The sequence below is a fragment of the Triturus cristatus genome, chromosome 4_2 (genome assembly GCF_964204655.1).
Source record: "Triturus cristatus chromosome 4_2, aTriCri1.1, whole genome shotgun sequence".
NCBI lineage: Eukaryota > Metazoa > Chordata > Amphibia > Caudata > Salamandridae > Triturus > Triturus cristatus.
Window position 1 is genome coordinate 561,157,703 of NC_140586.1, and position 23,717 is coordinate 561,181,419.

General features: G+C 46.2%; 1 protein-coding gene across 3 annotated transcripts in view; it reads left to right on the forward strand.

The window, feature by feature from the left end:
- CCDC18 (coiled-coil domain containing 18) overlaps window positions 1–23,717 on the forward strand; it is a 1,105,805-nt gene that overhangs the window by 330,834 nt on the left and 751,254 nt on the right. For all 3 annotated transcript variants that reach the window (XM_085602201.1, XM_085602202.1, XM_085602203.1), the window contains one exon: window positions 16,825–16,935. In XM_085602201.1, coding sequence (XP_085458327.1) covers window positions 16,825–16,935 — 111 coding nt within the window. The remainder of the gene's footprint in view (window positions 1–16,824; window positions 16,936–23,717) is intronic.

Consider the following 23,717-nt stretch of genomic DNA (forward strand, 5'->3'; position numbering starts at 1 on the left):
GGAGACGACGAGGAGGCCTTCGGGGCCGAAGAAAGTAGCTCCAATGATGAACAAGGCCTACCTGTTCAAACCGTTCAAACACCAGTGCCACAGCCTATGGCTCCGGTCGAGGGATCGCCTTCGGGCCTTACCCGAGACCCATCCCGCAGTTCTTCGGCCCCGCCCTCGGGCCCGGCCTCGGACGTTCAGCGGCAGCCATTACTACATAAACAGGCTGGTTTCCCTATCACAAAACCGAAACCGAAAGCTGCTCAGGTTCCACCGAAACCGAAACTGAAAGTAGCGCTGGTCGGATCGAGGCCTTCGACGCCAGCGCACCGCGTCGGCACCGACCGCACCAAGAGGGACTTCGGTGCCGAACTTGAGGCGGGCGACGTTGGAGTCGACAAACGGAAAAAAGCCATCGGCACCGACAAACCTGCTCGGCTACCGGCACCGACGACACCAAGGGCCGTACCGCCTGCTGTGTCTCACATCGCTCCCTCGACGACACCTAAGCCTCAGGCATCGAAGACTTCGACGGTGATCTCTTCACCCCGACTCGATGACCCGCCGGCACCGAAAAAATCTACGGCCGCCTCTACGAGCCTGGCCGGTGCCAAAGCCTCGAAGGCGCCCCAAGTACGACCTGGTGTGACGCAAGGCAGCAAAACCACACCTGTCCTCCAGGACACATCGGGCTCCGGTTCGGTCGGAGCTCCCGCAGCCTCTTCGGTGCCGACCAACATTACCTTCGGCTTGCCTCCGTCAACAATCCCAAAAATGTTCCAACTCAGGACACGGGTCACCCAACCTACGGTCACACCTGCTGAGACGTCTCCAGCACGTATCATCGACGCCGGCACTGGCAGAATGATTCTCCAGGACCGAAGGATAACTTCGGAGCCGCCATTGGACCCTTTCAGGATCCCACTAAAAAGGAAGTTGCCTGCAGAATCGGAACCTCTCCTTTATGAACCCTTCCATTCATCCTACCAGGATCCACACCGGTTCTCCCCCACACGCTCCGATACAGACGCATTGGAGGACTACATGACTGACCAAGTCCCCTACCATGTAGACACGGACCCTGATGACCAGCAGGACCCTGATCAAACTTGGGGCGACCCTGCAGACCCCAGTGCACCTCTCGATGCACAGGATCCACAACTCTATGGGGCAAAGACATCTCCTACGGAGGATACTGCAGCGTTCAATGCTCTTATCGAACGTGCTGCCAATAACCATGGGGTGCAGCTTCACTCTGATACCATCGAAGATGACTTTCTAATGGACACCTTTGCATCCTCAGAAAGACATGTAAAGACTCTGCCAATGTTGAAGGGGGTCCTCAAACCAGCCAAGGACATTTTCAAAGAACCCACCAGGGCACGAGTGATAAACCCCAGGATTGATAAAAAATACAGATCAGCACCTGGGGATCCTACTTACATCAGAGGACAATTACCACTCGACTCCATCGTCGTAGCGAATGCACGCAAGAGGGCACACTCGCAAACAACAGGTGACGCTCCTCCCCCGGACAAAGAGTCCAAGGTGTTAGAAACCTCTGGCAAGCGAGTTGCCGCCCAAGCTGCCAACATATGGCGCATAGCCAACACTCAGGCGCTCCTTGCTCGCTATGATAGAGCGCACTATGACACACTTGAGCAAATATTCCAACATCTCCCTGACCAGTTCAAGGAAGGCGCAGAAATGCTCATCAGAGAAGGACAGCTACTAACGAACGCTTCCATCAAATGCGCACTAGATGTTGCAGACACGGCTGCCAGAGCCATAAACACAAGCGTCATGTTGCGACGACATGCCTGGCTACGGATCTCAGGATTCAAGCCTGAGGTACAAAACAATATACTGAACCAGCCCGTCAACCCCGACTATTTATTCGGGCCAGAGGTTGACACCACCCTCGAAAAGATAAAAAAGGATACGGACACTGCAAAGTCCATGGGCGCACTACAAACTCAGTCCTTTCGGAGCGGCTCCTTTCGTCGCCCCGGAAACAAGGGAGCAGGTAGAGGACAGGGGTCACAACAAACATATAACAAAGGCAATACACAGACCACCTATGATAAAAACACCCGAGGTGGATATCGTGGCTCCAGCACAAAGGGCAGAGGACGCGGCTACGGCAACACCAGGTCCTCCCCCAAGAACAAGCAGTGACGCCCTCTCCCTTCCTCCCGACCACATAACACCTGTCGGGGGAAGGCTACAAAGGTTCCTGTCCACGTGGAATTCCATCACCACGGACAGGTGGGTCAAAGATATTATAAAATACGGTTACTGTCTGGAGTTAACCTCCACTCCACCCACAATACCACCAAGAAGCCGTCCTATGTCCTCAGAGCACTTAACGCTCTTACAGCAAGAAGTGCAAAGTATGCTTCTAAAAGGCGCTATAGAGGTCGTACCCATCCACGAGCAGGGTGCGGGAGTGTACTCCCTCTACTTCTTAATTCCAAAAAAGGACGGGTCGCTCAGACCTATATTGGACCTGAGACCCCTGAACCAGTACATTCTTTCAGAGCACTTTCATATGCTCACTCTACAGCAAGTCCTTCCGCTTCTCAAGCAGGGAGACTTCCTAGCCACACTGGACCTCAAGGATGCGTACTTTCACATACCCATCCACCCCTCACACAAAAAATACCTCAGGTTCACTGTTCAGGGGCAGCACTATCAGTTCAAAGTCCTTCCCTTCGGCGTGACAACAGCGCCCAGGGTTTTCACGAAGTGCCTAGCTACGGTGGCAGCACATCTACGGAGGCAGCATATACACGTCTACCCCTACCTAGACGACTGGCTCGTTCAAGCGAAGTCAGCCCAGCAATGTGCAAGCCACATGTCCCGCACCATTCACCTTCTTCACAGTCTGGGATTCTCACTGAATTATCCAAAGTCCCATCTCCAGCCCGCACACGTACAACAGTACCTAGGTGCGACTATAGACACTCTGGCGGCCACAGCTCAGCCAAATTTAGTGAGGATCGACAGCATACAACTGCTGATCTCCAAATTCAAACCCAATCACTCACTTCCAGCGCGAGTGTTCATGCAGTTGATAGGCATGATGGCCTCCTGCATCTTCATAGTCCCGCACGCGAGATTACATATGCGCCCACTTCAGGAGTGCCTAGCACGTCAGTGGAATCAGGCTCAAGGACAGTTAAAGGACCTAGTGTTGGTGAGCGGTCGGGCATACAACTCTCTGCATTGGTGGAATCCACAAAACCTTTGCAAGGGCCGACCGTTCCAAGAGCCTGTCCCACAAATAGTACTGACAGCGGACGCGTCTCTCCAGGGATGGGGAGCTCATGTACTCCACTACACAGTGCAAGGACTATGGACAACACAACAAAAGAAGTTGCACATCAACCTTCTGGAATTGATGGCAATCTTCCTAGCCATGAAGGCATTCAAAGTACATCTATGCAACAAGGTCGTGTTGATCCGGACGGACAACATGACCGCAATGTACTACATACAGAAACAGGGAGGCACACACTCTCCACAGTTGTCTCATCTGGCTCAGAGCATGTGGAAGTGGGCCATTCAAAGGAACATGTTCCTCATGGCGGAACACCTCCCTGGCAAGGACAACCAGATGGCGGATCTGCTCAGCAGACACAGCCACCAAATGCACGAGTGGGAGTTACACCCATCAGTACTCCAACCGTACTTTCAGCAGTGGGGTCATCCGGAGATAGACCTATTCGCGACAAGCGAAAACGCAAAATGCCCAAGCTTCGCCGCCAGATTCCCACATCCGCAGTCGCAGGGCAATGCGATATGGATGAACTGGTCCGGCAGATTTGCGTACGCTTTTCCCCCAGCGCCATTGATACCGCTAGTGGCCCGCAAACTCCGACAACACTCCCTGACACTCGTCCTAGTTGCTCCCACGTGGGCACGCCAGCCGTGGTACACCACCTTCCTCGAACTTTCCGTGGTGCCGCATCAAAGGCTGCGGATCAAACCCGCGCATTTGACGCAGAACCATGGAGAGGTTCAGCACCCAGATCCGCAACAGCTGAATCTGGCGATCTGGCTCCTGAAGTCCTAGAGTTTGGCTATCTCAACCTGCCACCTGACTGTATGGACATCATCAAGGAGGCCAGGAGACCCACCACCAGAGCTTGCTATGCAGCCAAATGGAAAAGGTTCGTCATTTATTGCGGTAATAATGACATCAACCCGCTGGACGCATCCATCCAAAACATCATCTGTTATCTCTTACACCTATATAGATGCAATCTGGCGTACACCTCTATACGTGTCCATTTGACCGCAATATCAGCCTATCTGCAAACCAGGCAGCACCTCTCTCTATTCAGAGTGCCTGCCATCAAAGCATTCTTGGAAGGGCTCAAACGAGTCATTCCACCTAGTCACCCACCGGCTCCAATGTGGAACCTCAACTTGGTCCTCACACGCCTGATGGGTCCACCCTTTGAACCTCTACACTCATGCGAGATTCAATTCCTTACCTGGAAAGTGGCCTTCCTAGTGGCGATCACTTCCCTCAGAAGAGTTAGTGAACTCCAGGCACTAACCGTTCAAGAGCCATTCATTCAGGTTCACGCTAACAGGGTCGTACTACGTACCAACCCCAAGTTCATGCCCAAGGTAATATCGCAGTTCCACATGAACCAGACTATTGAACTGCCCGTTTTCTTCCAAAACCCACAAACTGTTGCAGAAAGGGCACTACATACACTAGATGTACGGAGGGCCCTCATGTACTACATCGACAGGACTAAACCATTCAGGAAGACAAAACAACTGTTCGTTGCCTTTGCCCCACACCACAAAGGTAACGCCATCTCCAAAGAAGGGATAGCCAGATGGATAGTTAAGTGTATTCAAATCTGTTATCAAAAGGCAAAACGCACATTAACTATTCCACCACGAGCCCACTCAACACGTAAGTTGGGGGCTTCCATGGCCTTCCTAGGAAATATTCCCCTGCATGATATATGCAGAGCAGCCACATGGTCCACTACACACACATTTACAAAACACTATTGCGTAGATGTGCAGTCAAAACAGCAGGCAGCTGTAGGACAGGCTGTTCTCAAAACACTTTTTCAGACCGCTGCAGCTGGCACGGGTAGCCGCCGCTAATAGAGGGCACTGCTATGTATTCTATGCACAGATATGAATTCAGCAGCCCACGTGCCTTGAACTGAATATGCTACTTACCAGTATGCATCTGTTCTTGGCATGTAGGGCTGCTGACATTCATATCGCCCTCCCTCCTCCCCGGCGCCTGTCGCAGCTGCAGCTCTCAGAATTACTGCAAGCATGGTCATCACTTTCTGTATCTACTCCATCACTGCCACAATGGCGAAAAACAATCTGAGGATGGAGAGGATGCCCATGCGCACTGTAGTCCAGGGGAGGAGTCACCTATCCAAGGATACTTCGAAGACTCTTCCAGGACAACAACGTGCAAACATCCGGACCCAACACTAGGCGGCGATCTATGCACAGATATGAATGTCAGCAGCCCTACATGCCAAGAACAGATGCATACTGGTAAGTAGCATATTCAGTTCTGAAGATGAGCATCGATCCTCCGATCAGGTTGCCCCTTTGGAAGGATCTTCTGTCGCAGCAGCAGGGGAGGGACCTCCACCTGAACCTGTCAACTCTGAGCCTCCATGCGTGGCGATTGAGCGGTGGCAGTTAATGGCTTTTGACCTTCCTCCCGAGGTTTCTAATGTTGTTCTGGCGGCCGGCCAGGCTGCCCTCCACTATGACGGTATACGCCTGCCGTCAGCAGAAATATATTGTATTATACTGTACAGTAAGTTCTATTGACTCTCTTTCTGCTTGTTTTCTACTGTCCTGCTATTCGATCTAACCCTAGCTCAACAGGGCTCTGCTTTGGGAACTCTCAAGGGTTCTCTCTCTGCTCTGTCAGCTTTTTTGTGGCTGCAAGACCAACCCTCTCTTCAGGTCTCCTATTGTACATAGATTTCTAAAAAGGCTGGCTCACTTGTTTCCACCCACACCATTTGTTATGCCACAGTGGGACCTTAATTTGGTCTTCACCTACCTGATGTGTACTTCGTTTGAGCCTCTACACAATTGTCCCCACCGGCTGTTGCCCATCAAAACAGCCTTCTTAGTGGCGAATACATCGACCCGGAGGGTGAGTGAGTTGCAGTCATTCTCTTGCTTGCCTCCCTAGTTAATGCCCCTTCCGAACAAAGTGGTGCTTTGCACCCGGGCTTCCTTTTTGCAAAAAGTTGGGACCCCATTCCATCTGGGTCAATCCATCACGTTGCCCACCTTCTTTGCTCCCCCACATTCCTCTAAGGAAGAGGAGCGTCTCCTCCAACTGGATCCAAAAAGAGCATTGTTGTTCTACCGTGACTGCACTAAAGAGTTCCGGGTGGACGACCAACTCTTTGTGGGGTATGTGGGAGCAATGAAAGGGAGGCCGGTGGAGAAGAGGACCATTTCTCGCTGGGTCGTTCTCAGCATTAAGATTTGCTATGCCCTTGCCCCTGAGGGATTAAGGGCCCATTCCAACAGGGGAAAAGCTCGGGTGTCCCAGTCCAAGATTTCTGTCAGGCTGCAACGTGGGCATCATTGCACATGTTTGCAAAACACTACTGCCTGGACGGTCAGATCCGCAGGGACGGGCACTTTGCCCACTCGGTCCTGCAGGACTTTCTAGTTTTAAGTATTGGTGCGCAGCCCACCGCCGGGATGGGATGGCTTGGGTATCTAATTCAAAGGTAAGGAATCTGCAGCTAGAAGTCTCTATCAGATGAACAAGTTACTTACCTTCGGTAACACATTATCTGGTAGAGACTTTAGCTGCAGATTCCTTACAGCCCCACCCATGCCTCCCCGCCTTGGAACTAATATTGTAGGGCTAGGGTTACTCCTTCTTTCAGGGCCCTAGTGTTGCATACGACGGCATCAGTTAGTTTGTGGCTCTGCGTTTTTAGCGTAGAAAAAACAAAAAGTATTGACGTCCGCGTGCCTGGATGGCACCTATATAGGTACCACAACAACATAACCGACACTACAGACACTGATGATGTCACGTGGAGCCGATTGCACGTGTAAGGGATATTGCTCAGCAAAAGTTTCCAAATCCATCCTGACGCCTGGGAAATTCAAAGGTAAGGAATCTGCAGCTAGATAGGGTCTCTACCAGATAATGCGTTACCGAAGGTAAGTACCTTGTTCCTTAAAGCATTCTAACTAATTGTTAATGTTGTTCTTAAATGTTGCTGTGTGCTGTTTTAATGCTTTTGTAGCTCTGTAGTTGAGCTAAATTATCAAAAATATATAAAACTTGAATTTCAGTCAATCATGAGTAGATAATTACAAATATGCTGGCAATTCAGAGTTAAAATTGCTAAACTGTGTATTGCGATTGAAGCTCCTGCCTAGAGGAACAAGAGACAACCAAGGGTTGCAAAATATTGTCAGGTAGTGATTTTGTTCACTAAAGGTGTTACAAAAGCTGTTGTCCACGTATAAAAAGACTTTGGACTACAGAATCTAGAAATGAGTAGAGTCGGAACATTGTTTAACAAGGGGCCAGATATGCTAACAGTAACAGGACTCAACTATAACTGAGGCGTTTCTTGCTGTTCTCACAAGGCTAAAAAATGTTGTCCTCCTGCTAAAGGTAGTATACCACAAAAACGTTCAATAGACCTACTTTAGTTTGTTTTAGGAACAGCATCAGTCTCTTTTTTTTTTAAACGGTGATGAAGGTCTACTTCTACTATCTCTAATGTTTGAGAGGGTTCCTTGGACCAAAGTTTGCCTAAAAGGTTAATCTTAATCAAAACGTGTGCCTCTTAGTCGTTGTGTCCTGTTTAGCAAGAGGACGTCTTAGGCTCTCTAGCTCTTAGGGTTATTCTCATTCAAAATCTGTTCAACAACAGATAGCAAGAAAACATATAGCCTAGTGCTGAAGGATGTATTCATGCATGTTTACCTTCTATACCACATCTTTTCCTTTAATTTGTAAGTCTCATGTTTTTTTACATCCATGGACAATTTTATGGATGGGCGGACAAAGGCGTAAATACATTTGGGAATGTTGTTCCTGGATAATACCTTAATGAATCATGACACATTTGTAAGGGAACAAGGTGTGCCTAACTCGTCATTCCTACTCTATGCCAATATTAGCAGATATGTTCGGACCACATGGGCACCATCTGGGGCGGATCCCCCGACACACAAACTGGTACACATGCAGTATCTCATGGGAAATGGTATCCACCTGACCCGATGGTTGTACTGGGGAATTCAAACACATGCTGCTACCTCCTTGCAAATATTACGAGATAAATGGAATGCTGATATAGGCAGAGAGTTGACGGACAAAGTATGGGGACAGATATTGAAATATCCGAAAAAGGTGGCCTGTAATCCAAAATTTAAATGTATACAACTCATGATAACGCACAGAGCATACCTGACTCCCCTTAAACTAAGCTTGATGTTTCCGGATACAGTGGACACATGTTCTAGATGCCATTCCCCAAATGCAAACTTACTTGCGTATCTGTACTTCATGCCTGTAAATGAGCTATACTGTAATGCTGACCGAATTGCCAAATGCAAAAAGAGCTGTGCATGGGAAAGGGGTGGGGGGAGGGACTTAGTTGGTTTATTAATGGTAATGGGGAGAGGGAAATGTTCAGTTTATTGTAATCACGATGTTAAACTGTGTAGACAGACCTGTTGGAAATCTCGCAGACGATATATGACAGTGAAAGAAAGATAGACCATGCAAACCATTGGATATATTTATGAAAGTGGCTCTTTCTATATGCATCTATGATTACTTAATTGTCATTCTAACTACTGTGCGGATATAATATAAGCTGCAAATGATAAAAAATGTGGTCATTTTTATGGTAGTTGCTTTAGTTACCAAACACCCAGAAAATATCTCACAGTGGACAATGTTTTGGTACAAAAATTCTATAATATTTGGATAAGAATGTTAAGTTTACATTCAGGTGTTTCAAATCTCCTTTAGTTATTTCTGTACGTGAGAAATAAGCAAGGATACGAGTAACAGAATCACTATAAATGTATCGCCTGAAAGCATTAGGAATCTAACCATTTAACACTCTTACACAACTATGTCTTTAATAAGATTGTGACAAAACAGAATGTATATTTTGTTTGGGGGCAGAACTACTGAGGGTGATATTTGTGAAATGTTCCTCTTTCCTCAAATGCTCCAGAGTTGAGCTCCTAACTGGTAAATTAGATCAAGTAATGCTGCACTTGTTACTGAATTCGGTGTGTAACATGCTGTTCACTTTTGAGTCATTGCAGGTAAAGCTCCTTTTCCAGAGTCATCTGGTACTTGTAGTCCTTAATGGGGCGAACTGTTGTACAATTACCAGAATACAAACAAAAAAACTAGACTAAATGATCTACTTCCACCTGGACCTGTGAAACTAGACATATCAGCTTTGTCAAATCTGCCTTTCATTCTTTTGATGTTCGGTAAAATGAATAATGGTCATTGATAATAGTAACAATTGTCATTCTCCAAAACTGGATTTTTCATATATTTACGTGACACTCATTTCAAGTCTTCCTGCTGGGCGTTCTACTGTACTTTAAAATAACAGTGAACTGTATTAACATGCCTGAAAGTGTAGAATAGTGTTTATTCATAGCACATTCACCAAATTGAAAAACACCCAAACTTCATTTCAGCCAAAGTGCTGATTGAGCTTGGAACTCTACTTCCCTATAGGCAACCAAAGTTCACATTTATACCCACACTTCATAAGGCCACAGACTCCCTCAAGACTTCTGCTCGCCTCTTGAGATAAGTTGTTTATGACCTCAAAATGTCAGCACATATCCATTGGGATTAGCTTGCCAAACCATCTAACAGCCTTTGTTGCAGGCGGAGTGTTGGTTTTTGGGTTTGAGGCCAGGGCAAGCTCTATTGTCTAGTGAGGGATTCGTCTTAAAATGAAATTCCTTGCTTAGACCCATGTGCCTTAATTGGTTTTAAAAATGTAATTGGAGAAGACCCATACTAGCAGTGCTGATATTGTATTTATCCTAATCATAAGACAAGATTTGCACATTTTCTTTTGAGACCGTGAAGGTCTACTTTAATTTTTCAAAACACCCCATACATAGATCCCACTCTAAGTACAACGAGCTGAGTGAGGAGTGTACCCCTTGCACGCCACAAAAAAGTGAAAGAATTGGACACTACTGAAAGTAAAGTGCCACACCAAAGCCACATCTATAGAGGACTTGCCTGCAACCTCCTTGTAACCTTCTGCCAAAGTGAGTAGTAGGACCAACCTTGGAAATCTTTCATAGCTTCATAGGGTAACCCTGCAGATTTTCGCCCAAAAAGGATGTCACCAACCTCAACATACATGAGCACAATGTTCAAAACATCCTCATCAACATGTTCATGGTCTGGCATTTTCAGTGACCCTATTATCAGTTATCATTAACCAAACCTCTATCAACACTTTCTTCATCTTTGACTTTAGTAGCTCCTGTTCCATGTCGACTCATTGTCTGCTATTCTTTCCGGTATCCTAACCTCACTGACTCCTCTGTTGATGCTTTTTATATGAGTTGGCTGACATTAAAACACTCATTAGCAATCACGTTAAAGGTTGACTCAACTGAAAAGAAAAATATTGTCACCACCAACCTCTAATCTCCCAGGGGTATCACAATATCTTTAGATCCACTGAGCAAGGTCACAGCTCATGCAAAATGGTACTGAGGAAAGGTAGATGCCTATGGATCCAAATACTTGTCCAATGATAATGAGGAAGATCCTGACCAGGGTTCTTGGCAAGACCAAAGACGTCGCGAGGACAATTCCTGAATTGTTCGCATTAACCCTTCTTCTAAGAAGAGGCTGACCAGCATGGTTAGTATGAGACATTGTGAAGGTTTTTACCCTTAATATGACAGACCTCAGTACACTGAGCTATCGATGTTACAGGACCTTACATAGCAAAACAATATAAGGGCCAAGAGCTCTTTTATCCTGATATGGATATGGTATGAACTCTGTTTCTTCAGCAGCTTTTCAACTTTGTTTCCACTATCCTTCTTCCCAATGCACTGAGCCTCTGACATGAAGTTAGAAAGATAGACACCTTAAAGAAACAATTCTGCACCATAGTGGTATTGCCAGTTAAAGTAGCAGATATTCTAGTTAGCCTTTGCAGGTATGGTAAACTGATCTGGGTGGATATAGTGCTCTAATTGGACTTCCATTTGGGAGGGCAAGAGAACAGATCAAGAACATTTTTCAGCTTTGGCAAGTACACTCTGAATATCTATGAGGGGCAGCGTAGATCTCTACAAGGGTTGACTGAGGAGCAACTCCTTCAGGCCAGGAGTACAGAATATGGTGTTGTATTTGCCATTTGGTGTTAAAGGGTTCTAGATGCTGTGTTGATGACTCTTCAATGCATCAACGCTGACACTGAGACAGTTTATTACTAGATGTGTTTGTGTTCATGCTAGCAGTGTTTTTTTGTGACACTAGAGGTTACCTCTAGGCATCATCCCACAGAGACTCTAATAGTGTATATAAGCACAGCACTCGTACTATTGCCAGACCTGTTATCCTCTGGCATAGTACAAATCTCAGCAGAGACACTACTGTGTCAGGCTGGACCCCAAGATATAATAAAGAAAGCCTGATTCCTTACTTGGGCCAGCCACTCTTTAGTCCACTTCTTCCTGGCGGACCCCTTGTGGAGGAAGAATTTCAGCCTACGTGCGGGAAAGGCAATCAGATAAAACTACTTATTCAGTTTAGGCAAACTGGTATTTGTTATGAGACTGTCTTAGCCTCTACATGTAAGGTGGACCAATCAGTACCTCTGGTTCCATCAGTTAAAACTCCTCAGCATGCCTCTAAATAGTGCCTTTGAATGCATCCTCCAATCTCAGTGAAACAAGTGATACTACTTAAGGCTCTTTCCCATGAAGAAATAAAATCAGATTGGAACGGAAACAATAGCAGGGAGACCCTTAAGCACCTTTCATTTGCTACAGGAATGCTAGTTGATAGTATCATTAGACTTACAGTACTGATAGTTTCATAACTCCATTCATGGCAGACACCACAAGCTTCTGTGGTTCATGGACACCACTATCAATTCAGCATTGTAGCCTGTGGCCTGCATTCTGTTCCCAGGATCTTCACTAAGTCTCTGGTGCAGATGGCAACACTTTTTTCAAACCCAAGGTCACCAGCTCTCCCTTACCTAGATGACTGGCTGATTGAGGGCACATCAGAGCGGCAAGCCAGAGCCTCCAAAGAAGCCTGTCTCTTCAACAGTCTGCAGTTCACCGTCAACAGGGAAAAGGCCACTTTTTTTTTTTTTAACACTCCTCTAACGTTTTTGGAGAAAATCCAGACAAAGCTCTGCTCGCAAGAGTGTGCTGTGAAGATCCTTGCAAATATCAAGCTGTTTCAGAATATGGCTACCTCCATGGGTAACACCTACAGATCTCTCCTGGGGATGATCTCCTCATATATTCCCCTTCTTCCATTCTGTCTAATCTGGATGAAACCGTAAAAGAACTGGAATGACTAGGCAGATCAACAATGGAATGTTATTGCTAGGAGTTGGATTATACTCTGCTTGACAGAATGTTCTGCTAGTGGGGCCATCTGCAACCAAGCCTATTTGCTGCCAGGGCCAACAGGAATTACCAGTTCAGTGCCAGCAGCCATTGGGGACTGGGCTAGAGGGAGAGTGTATTTTTGATAAACTGACACAGGACAGTTATGTATGCTTTTTCGCCCCCATAGACCTTGGATTAATATTAAATGGAAATGCTGCTTGTTTCTCATTGACTCCGCAAAGTAAATACTTTATTGGTTCACTGACTATCTACATTGGTCAGATCCAAAAGTGCACCCACCAACGACTTCCACCAGGTGCAAAGGTTATACCCTACATCACAACCCAGCATCTCTGAGTTTGGCAGCTTCACTCCTTTAGACTAGATGCTAGAGCTTCGCTTACCACATGTAGGTAGCAATCAAAGTGGATGAAGTTCTACAATTGGTGTCTGTAGCATAGATTATGCTACATTTGTCTCTATATGGCCTAAAATACAATTTGGTGAGGTCAATCTCCAAGTGATATTTAGGCTCCGTCTGTCTTTGGAAATGGCATCTTTGTTCTCTCACAAAATCATCAGTCATTCAAAAAAGCTTTTCAAAGCCTTCCCACCGGTACCTCCTGGCTGGTAGGAATTTGCAGCTTGAACCTATTCTGTGATATGTCCTCAGCATGATCTTTGGTGTTATGTGGATGTCTCTGTGTATCTTCAAATAAGCCCTGATCAAGTGCCTATGCTCTTTTTGAGGTTCTGGAGTTGTATGATGGATATAGTGCTCTCGTTCAGTTTGTGCCTCTTCCTAATTCTTCTTTAATGACTGTTTTGGAAGCGCTTTATAAAAATTGGTCAGTAGTTAATGATGCCCAAAGGAGTCAATGTTTCACATCTTACTGCTGCTTAGAGTAGCTGTGCTTACAACCCGCATGTAAGTACCTTCTAGTCCAAACAGAGTTAAAAAATATCAATCATTTTTTTTAAAGTGTAGTATATTTAAAATAAATGATGCTTTGAAAGTGGTGCTTCTAAATGTATCCACCCCAGGTAGAGTTAATTTGTGGGCACATTGACTCAGTAGGGAAAATACAGGGCTCCCTGAATCCTAGCCAAATAAAAGGGTTGCCTGAAAATTATGTTATTTTCATTAGCACAAACCACATACTGTAATCACTATGGAGCAATAGTTTTGCAAACAAATTATGGGGCTTACCCCTTTACATCTTGGTATAAAGCATAACTTCCCACTTTTCCGTTCTCTTTACATAATTTGCAGGCTCAGGGTAACCAAGTTGGACATGACTTTTCCCCCCTGTTATCTGTGTTACATAAATATGATACCCCAATCATTCTGGTTTCTCAAAACCCCATCTCATGAGGCGGCCCAACATTCCTGACTTACTTCTGAGAAAATTGGGAACCATTGACTGCAAAGCAGCATCAATAGATTACAGCTGCCCGCTGTACACCTGTACCAACATCCAATCTAACATAAGGATTTGGCATGAGTGTCGGTGATCTTAAAGCATCTTAGATCATGGTTTTCTTTGTTTTGAGATTGGAGGGTATTTCCTTCTATCTGATGAATACTGAGGTTGCATTGCAGGCCTCTCCGCCATAGTTAACAAGAATCAATAAAACCGCTCTATTTAAATGTATTTTTCTCATATTTTGCCTGTTGCAGGAGTGCCATTCCTCGACAGACTCAAATTCTTATAAAAACATTTTAATATTTGAAAACCAATCATATGGGGCCGCTTTCTTTAGTGTACATAGGTCCCTTTTAATCATCTTTTAATCATTCTGTAAATTATTGGGCTATGACCTCATTGACCTCCGCAGTAGCGTCTACTATTTTTATTTTACTTGGTAAGCTTCTTCATCCAGAAATGAAGCACAGTTTGCCATGCTGTTCCAATATATGTACACTTGAAGCTTGGCATGGAATTATGCAGTTTTTGAGGGTTTTTGTTTCTTTCTTCTTTCTGCATGTCAGTGAATTTTAATACATTAGGAATTAGATAGAGGTTAATGTACGAGGAAAAGGAAACCACTCTGGGAGTTCTCATTCCTAGACTTCTCCTGTTCCCAACACTATCAATCATCCATTTTCAGTCCACAAGGAATGATTGTTGCCTATTGTCACAGTGGCTAAGTGAGGTAGGGCCGTAGGAGAACATGTGCATATTGACAGTAATGTGTGCTGGTGGCTCTGTTTTTTTCAGTTCCAATCATCTCTGAGAAGTAGTTTCTATTCCTGCTGGTACATGAAAATTCCCCAGAGTTTATAGTAGTTGAATGCCTGACTACTAAGATTACTAGAATTCTTTTAAAATTATAACGCTGCCTCGCTTTCTGTACGCCCTCCAAAATGAATACTTCCCTCTTCCGCAACAGACGTTTCAGATGATAGCAGCTGAACTACTTTCACTGCTGTGGCTAGGGAAATAACCAAGGATTGCTCTGAGTACGCTGCAGCGCAACCAGTACAATGGAGGGATATCCTTGCCGGACATCGATGCCTACTGCTGGGCAGAGCACCTAGCGCCGGTGAATGACTGGCTCCATGCCCCAGCGGATCACCCCACCTACAGGTTGGAAAGGGACACCATGGCACGTCGATCCTTCCTATTCTATTTATATAGGGGTTCAGGTAGGAGATGCCGACTGCCGGCCACGCAAATAACCATTGGCATGTGGGACAGGGCGACTAAGACCTTAGGATGGGCACGTAAGCCGACAAAACAGACACCGATATGGAACTGTACCTGGTTGAGGGAACTCCACAAACTCAAGGGCTTCTGGGGGTTTGGACGACATTGGAATCTCCACGCTGGGGGATGTAGTGGCAAAGGGGGACCTTAAACCCTTCAGGTCTTTGGCGTTGGAGTTCGAGCTTCACCCCACCCAAATTTTCAAGTACGCACTGCTGCGACATGCGTGGAGGGCCGAGAGCGTGCTCTCTGTCCCTCTGCCGGAATATGCTCCGCTGGAGGGTCGCTTATTACAAGAGCGGATAGTCTACAAGACAGTATCTCTGACATATAGAACTCTGAACAATAACATGCCGGACAAACTGGGGAAATTGAGAGAAACATGGGAGCACAACCTGGGCGCGATGGACACAGTGGACCTGGAGGCGACCCTGATGCATCATAGGGAGGTGGTGATCCAATCCCGCCTCTGTCTCATCCAATACAAAATATAACACAGGGTATACTTCGACAGGGTCCGACTTCACCGAATAGGACGGGCAAGTGATCCAAATTGTCTGTGATGTAGACTTCCTCAGGGGGATTTCTACCATACCATTTGGGATTGCCCTGTCATTCACACGTACTGGACACAAATATTACGAGAGAGTTGAGTAAAGTGCTTGAGACCACACTTCCCCTAGACCCTCAATTCGTATTGCTGGGAATAGCCCACGACATTGACTTGAGTCGCTCGCTACTTATTTTTGCATTACTGGCATTAGTGGTGGTGAAAAGAGATGTGGCACGCACACGGGGGGCAGCACTTCCCCCTCAGCTAGACGAATGGAGAAGGGGAATGGACCTGTACATGGCGGCAGAAAGGGTCACATATAAACCGAGAGGGTGTCCCCGAAAGTTCTGTAAGGTATGGGGGAAATGGAGGAAGTATCATGGATTGGATGGGGGTTTGGAACCTGACTAGCGAAATGTGGGTCTCTTCGAATCTTACTGCTTTCAAAGAGGGAGTGTTCTGAGATATGTGTATCAGACCTCGGGGGAGTTCAGATGGAGAGGGGAGTAGATTCCCAAATGTGTCACCTGCGGCAGAGCCGGATCCTATGTGGGTATATGCCATGGAAATGATGCTGTGGGAGAGTGGGAGGCTATTTGAGTGCGAGAATGACTATCTGTGACAAGTTGGTTGTTCTGTTTTGGTTGAAAATGGAAATAAAAATATGTAAAAAAAAAAAAAAAGTAATTTATTATAATTCTCATTGCATTAACTTTACCTACTTTTGCAAAAATGCATCACTTGATGTTTTCATATTAATTCCAATTAATATTCTTTTTTCTAGCTGGGGAAGTAATTGAATGCCTGACTATTAAGATTACTATAATTCTCATTACATTAACTTTACCTACTTAAGCAAAAATGCATTACTTGACGTTTTCATATTTATCCCAATTAATATTCTTTTTTTTTTTTTAGCTGGGGAAGAAACGGTCACAGATTTCAGCTCTTGAAACTCAATTGGATGAAAAGACTAGTTCATGTTCATCTCTTTCGGCAAGGAACACCGAATTAGAAGATGAGCTTTTGGTAATATGTTTTCCTTATAGCACACCAGGTTTATCTATGCTAATAAAAGTGCATGGATCTGCCTCTTGTATCTAGGATCTAAACATCTGAAACTTTGCCTGCAAGGAACATTTATTTGGAAGGGGGTTGTAGAGTCACATTGATGTTCCTTTCAGGTGCTAATAATCCAACTGCTCTAGATGCCTCTTGAAGCATTGCCCTGTTGAATTGCAGGAGTGTTGCAAAAACAGCTTTAGGATGGGTTTGCTGCCAAATATAGCATGATCAGTGAAATTCAGCAGTTATAGTTACCTGAGCTAACTATAAATTACACCCCTGCAATGCACTGCTTATGACCTCACTTATTACATCACTTGTGACATGGTCATTAACATCACTGATGACATCTCAAATACAACACTTTTTTATTTTTTTTTTATTTTTTATAAATCTGTTTTTATTGAATTTTAAGTTGCATGTACAGAAAGGCCACATACATTTTCAGACTAAGTGCACTGGGTCACATATCCACGCTAGAAACTGACTACTAGCGCATGAGTTCAAACAGTTCGAGTGATCAGGGGGCGCCTAGTACAGCAGAATGCCTGGAAACCCAGTGTTGAGCACAGCCTATAAACAATAGTGATTACAGTGTCATGATAACATGATCCCATTAATCCGGTGCGTAAGTCTTTCAAAGAGATCAATATGGACTTCTGAACAGATAACGTGTGATGAAACAGTTTAAAACCAACAACCGCAGCATAGGCCGGTGCCAACACAAATATCTCCCCATCCCCCCTCCGCCACCCCCCTCCCATCGTGTTACATCATGTCATCATCATCAAAATAGCTTTATTCGACAGATTTGTCATAAAAGCAATACACATACGTTACAACATGTATATTAAGATAATAAATATTCTGAATCTAAACCATTTAAGAACGGATTAAACAAGAAATACTGCCGAGTAAATTAATTCTGGAAATAAAATACATACATACTCAATTTATCCCAGGCAGTTCATACTATGATACAGCCTATCTTTGGAACTGAGGGCGTTTAAGTCAGTTAACCTGGAGCAACACCCTGGATCGGATAGACCAGGCCCAGCCTAAGAACTTAGCCATTGCGATTGATTGGCAACAATGGGTCCGTTGTAAGGATTCTTAGGGCCTCGTCATGCTTTCTGAAGCCTAGAAGTTTACAAATAGGTATAACCCACATAGCCCGAGGTTTTTTATACAGTGGGCAGAAGAACAACAGGTGACTAACCGTTTCTTCTTTATCTAAGCATTTTGGACAGGCTTTCGTCATAACCCCAACCCAGTTGCCAGTAAATGACCTAACAGGTAGGGTACCAACCCTCAATTGGAAGTATAACTTCCTGTCTAAAGGTTTCTCAATAGAGTCCCAATAATGTTCTAATACAGGCTTTATCTTCAGTTCAAGGAACCGACCTGTCAGATGTTTTACTGCACCCTTCGCTCGTGCTGACGCCATTACCATGTCCCAATACTTCTCCTTCAATATCTTCTTTGATGGAAAAGGAGCATTTTGGGGATCATCCCAAAGTTCTCTCAGACCTAAATTCACCAACAACAGCCTTATCTCCCCTAGCCATTTAATCCTATGGAAACAATCAGTGTCCATTACATCTTTGATCCCTCTTGCATAATGCGAAAGTTCAGCTGTGCACCACAATCTTCGCCAATATAAAAGAGGGCGAAGTTCCGCCAAATCCCTTACTGCTTTCCTTCCCAAGTCAAGCAATAATGGACACATGGGTGTACTTATTGGGACGCTGGTGACCTTGCGCAAAAATGAATTTTCAGCAGCAGTTATGGTAGATAAATTCTCAAACCCCCAAAGCTCCGCTCCATACAGAGTGAAGCTTAGGACTTTCATACCATAAATCTCCATCAATGGGCTAATTGGTTTGGAGAAAGAAGTTTTAAAATTAACTGCAAGAATCCCAGCCTGTTGTTTGTGCTTTAGGGTAGCTACATTAATTTGGTTAGACCAACTCATGTCTGACTGTAGCGTAACCCCCAAATAAGTAAAGGCGTCAACTTTGTCAAGAGGTACATTATTCATGTATACCTTGCCCCGGAAGGATTTGTGCTCATTAAATGACATACATTTTGTCTTTTCTGTATTAATTACAAGGCCCAGAGTTGTGCAAAAGTCCTCAAACCTACTTAGGGCTTTTTGCAAGCCACTGGGGGTCTTGGAAATTATCAGAGTATCGTCTGCGAACATGAGGATAGGTATATGTTCTTTCGCCAGCACAGGGGCGTCGGTGGGGGTTTCCAAGAGGAAATCGGCCACCCCGTTAACGAAGAGCGAAAACAGGGTAGGCGCAAGCACGCAACCCTGGCGCACTCCCCTGTCAACAGGAAATGACTCGGTGACCTCACCCCTGGTCCCCCACCGGACCCGCGCATGATTATCCTCATGTAAGCGGACGATCAAAGATAACAGTTCAGCAGACAGCGCCATCTCACTTAAGACACACCACAGCCTACGTCGTGGCACCAAATCGAAGGCTGCTTTCAGATCAACAAATACCGCGTACAGGGCCCCTTTCCCCAATACGACTGTCTTCCAATAGATGTTAATAAAACGGAAGACCTGGTCGATAGTGCTTGTAAGGGGATGAAAACCCGCCTGCAGTGGGGTAAGGATTTGTTCATCATCCATCCAGGACTGCAGCTTTTGTAGAATCAGTCTACCCATGATCTTTTGGATGGAGTCTATGAGATTTATTGGTCTATAGTTAGCTGCAACGGATTTGTCCCCCTTCTTAAAAACCGGTATTATCTCGGCCCCTTTCCAGGAGGCCGGGATTGGAGCCCCGCATGCAATAGCATTTGCTAAATATCTGATATACAGGCGCCATGAGGATTTATAATTTAAAAACACATCTCCAGGGATATTATCCATTCCGGGGGCACGGCTAGGGATAATAGTATCTAAGGCCCTATCTACTTCCACTAACGTGAACACCTCACCAGAGAAAAAAGTTAGTTCGATAGGACCCATAGTCTGATCATCCTCCAAAGAAGCATACTGGGGTTTAAAATATTCCACCCATAGATGGTGGGCAACATTGTTCTGCGGGGCGTCCTGGATCTCCCCCCCCTCTCCCACTTAAACGTATCCCAAAATACTTTAGGGTTTCGTGACACGCATGCTTCTTTAAGCTCCATTCATCTTGCCTGGTCCCATAGTTTTTGGGCTGCTTTAACTGCTCTTCTATAGGAGTCCCGTGCCAACCTTACTTTTGCTGGGTCTCCTTCGCCTAAAGCTAGCCCCAATTTCCTCCACATCTGTTGACAATTATCAGTAAACCATCCATCGATTTTCTTCTTCTTACCCTGACTACTCTTAGCAGGTTTACAAAAAAACAGTTTTAATTGTTCAAACAGTGCTGAGTGCATCTCGGTAATATGGGTCAGGGGAGTCTGGCTTCTCTCACGAGATCCCCAGGCTTCTAATACCCTATCCACCTCATTGTTCATCATTGCGAGCGATACCTGGGATCTTGAAACGTTTTTCCATCTCAAGTGTCGTGTATCGTTCGTCAATACCAAGTCACTGCCCCCTGCCACTGACCTAGTTGGTATAGCTTCATCTAGCAACCCGGCCATTGTGACAATGAGTGGGTCATGGTCACTTTCTACTCGAGTAACAATGGCATGTCCCTAACGCAATGCCACATAGACAGGCTTACTAGAACATAATCAATACGGCTCGCCCTACGCCCATTATTAAAAGTATTAGCCCCCTTCTTATCAGACAACGTTCGCCCATTTGCGGCCCTCAACTGATGCCCAATGCACAACCCTTTCAGTTGTATGGCCGCCTCTGTCCATTTTTTAATTGGCTCAGCCTCAAGTGTAGGTATACCCCATTTTGCATCCTCATCCTCCGTTATGCATTGGTCCTTTGGCCCTAGGGGTTCAAACGTGGTATTGAAATCCCCCACGACCAACGGACTAGTTTCCCTTGGTATATCATCCAGCAACCTTTCCAGGTCAGCTACAACGTAAGAACGTTGCCCACCAGCCAGACCTCTTGCATAAACATTGAAAATGTATAGGCTATGACTTTGTTCTGGTGTGATTTTTATCCCAAGGATATCAATACTATTTATGGGTATTTGTGAAATTTTGCACCTTAATGCCTGCCGTACCCAAATAACCAAACCCCCCATTGGACGGCCCTTCTCTTGTCTTACCGCTGGAACCTGAAAGGTAAGATACCCCAGATGAAACACGGGCGCTATTGCCCAAGGTTCTTGAAAAAAACATAAATCATGAGTTTCAATAAAATCTGACCATTCAGGAAGTGCTAATTTAAAGCCCAAACCTGCGATATTCCAAGATAGTAACTTTAAAACTGTGGGTCTATAGGTACAAGAATCCTTTAGCATAGGACAACCATCCTGGGTAGGGGGAGAACCATGGCTCGTGGTCAACCCCATCATCGGTGCTGACTCATTAACCCCATTTTTCCCATGTAATTTTAAACTATCATCAGAAGGGAGTTTATTTACTATAATCCTTTCTAGAGGGTGATTGGGTACATTTAAATTTTCATACACCAAGTCAACCATCTTCATACCTAGATCAGGATGATTAATACCTTTGGGAACAGATACTGAGGTATGGTGATTAGGAGTGATTTGTTGTCAATCACACTCCTCTAGGGCAGATAAAACATCAAACCTATTTCCAATCAGGACTCCAAACTCCCCCCTAGGCCCCCATAGGGGACCACTCCTACCTACCCTAGCTTTCAAAGGACCTAAAGAGGAGGCTGGGTAAAACATCATGTCAGTCTGGCTGTCACCCTCACATGACGGCATCCACGCTGATCGCCCGTAGTGGCAATTTGAGGATGTAGATGTACATGAAACACCACAGCTTCCCCCAGACACGGCCCTCATTTCCTACTCTGCGCTTTCGCCCCTCTCCTCAGGTTGTTCCCCTGTACCTATCTCTGCCGTTTGCAGGAGCGCTTCGAGCAGTCCCTCCCACCTGGCAGCCATAGGTTCCTTCCTCAATCCCAAGGTCTCTTCCCGCCGTATAGCTGTCCCCTCCGCCCTGGCCCATGCAGTGAGCGAGTGTCTCCAGGCCCGTATATGGGGGGGGGGTCTTGTGCCTTCCATCTCCTGGTGAGGAGTCACTTAGCGACCACTAATCCCAGGTCCAGGAACCGGGCCGTCACCTTTGTGGCTGGGGTCCTGCGAAAATGATGCAGCAGGTACACCATCCAGTCAAAGGGTATGTCACCCCCGTGCTTACTCGCAACAGCTCACTGATTGTGTGCCAATATGTGTATATCCTGTGGCAACTCCATAACATATGGATGAGCCCAACCCCGGGCTCGTCACATCTGGGGCACACTGCATCAGTGCGGTGAAAGTATCTATTGATCATTTCAGGCGTGAGGTATGCCCTGTGCACGATGAACAATTGTATTTGCCGAAACCTCATATTTCTGGGTATGCGCACTGGGCTTTCCATTACCCGTTCCCATTCCTTGTCCTCTAGCTGCCTCCCCAGGTCGAGCTCCCATTTTCGTCGAAGGGATTCTAGAGTAATCGCCGCATGAGTGCGTAGCGACGCCGCGAACCAACGGATCAGGTGACGACCTCTCCCCATAACGTGTAGATATTGAATGGTAAGGCGTTAGCTGGGTTCTGTGGACATGTGCCCCCATTTTGCAGTCAGGGTCGCGATTAGTGAGCGGTGGAGTAAGAATTGCCCCGGCGGTAATCCCTTATCTGCAACTAGGGAGTCACATGGGATGAGTGTGCCATCGCGGTACAGGTCTCCCATAGTCTGTATATCAGCATCCCGCCAGCTTGCGAGCATGGTGGGGGTGAGTGTCCCCCTCCCACTAGGGGAGCCCTCCATGGGCAACGCCGGTGCATAAGGAATCAGGGCCCTGGTGAGGTAAAGACTCCTACGGTAGCATCTGTACGCTTCCGCCAGAGGAGCGGCTTTGGCACCGCAGCCTTGGCAGCCAGGTGGAACAGTGTCAGTATCTGCTCCAAAGAGCGTGGGGGTAGTGTAGAAGCCGTGTCTTCCCGACCCTTATCCGCTAACCAGCGGGCAATCCACTGCAGTTGTGCAGCCAAGTAGTAATGCCAGCCCCCCCTGAGCCGCAGGAAGATATAGCTTCGCCAACGTCATCCTGTGTCGTCCGCTCCCTCATATGAGGTCCCTGAGCAGTCTGGACAACGCGGCGAAGAAAGACGCGGGGATATAAAGGGGCAGGTTGGCAAAGTAATACAATAGCCGGGGAAGGACCACCATTTTAGATAAAGCTACCCTGCCATTGACTGTTAGCGGTAGTGTGTTCCAGAAGCGCACTTGCGATTTGATGGCCGTAAGTGCCCTCCCCAGGTTACCATCAAAGAGGTTCGCTGGTTGCCGGTATATCTGGATTCCCAGGTATCTGAAGGTGTCCCCTCTCCACTGTACTCTCGTGCCGTTGAGCGTGTATCCCGGGCCGTGCTGCCCTTCCCCAAACGCGTAAAGACACGACTTGGTGGCGTTCACCCGAAGTCCCGAAATGGCGGCAAAATCGTGGAGAATGCGGGCCAACCGGGTTGGGATGTCTTCAACATCTCATACGTATACTAGCAGGTCGTCCGCATATAGCGATACCTGATGTACCGCATCACCCAAGGGTATCCCGTCTCCCAAAGTGTCGCGCAATGCTACCGCAAGGGGTTCGATCGCCAGCGTGAACAGGAGCAGTGATAGTGGGCACCCCTGTCTGGTGC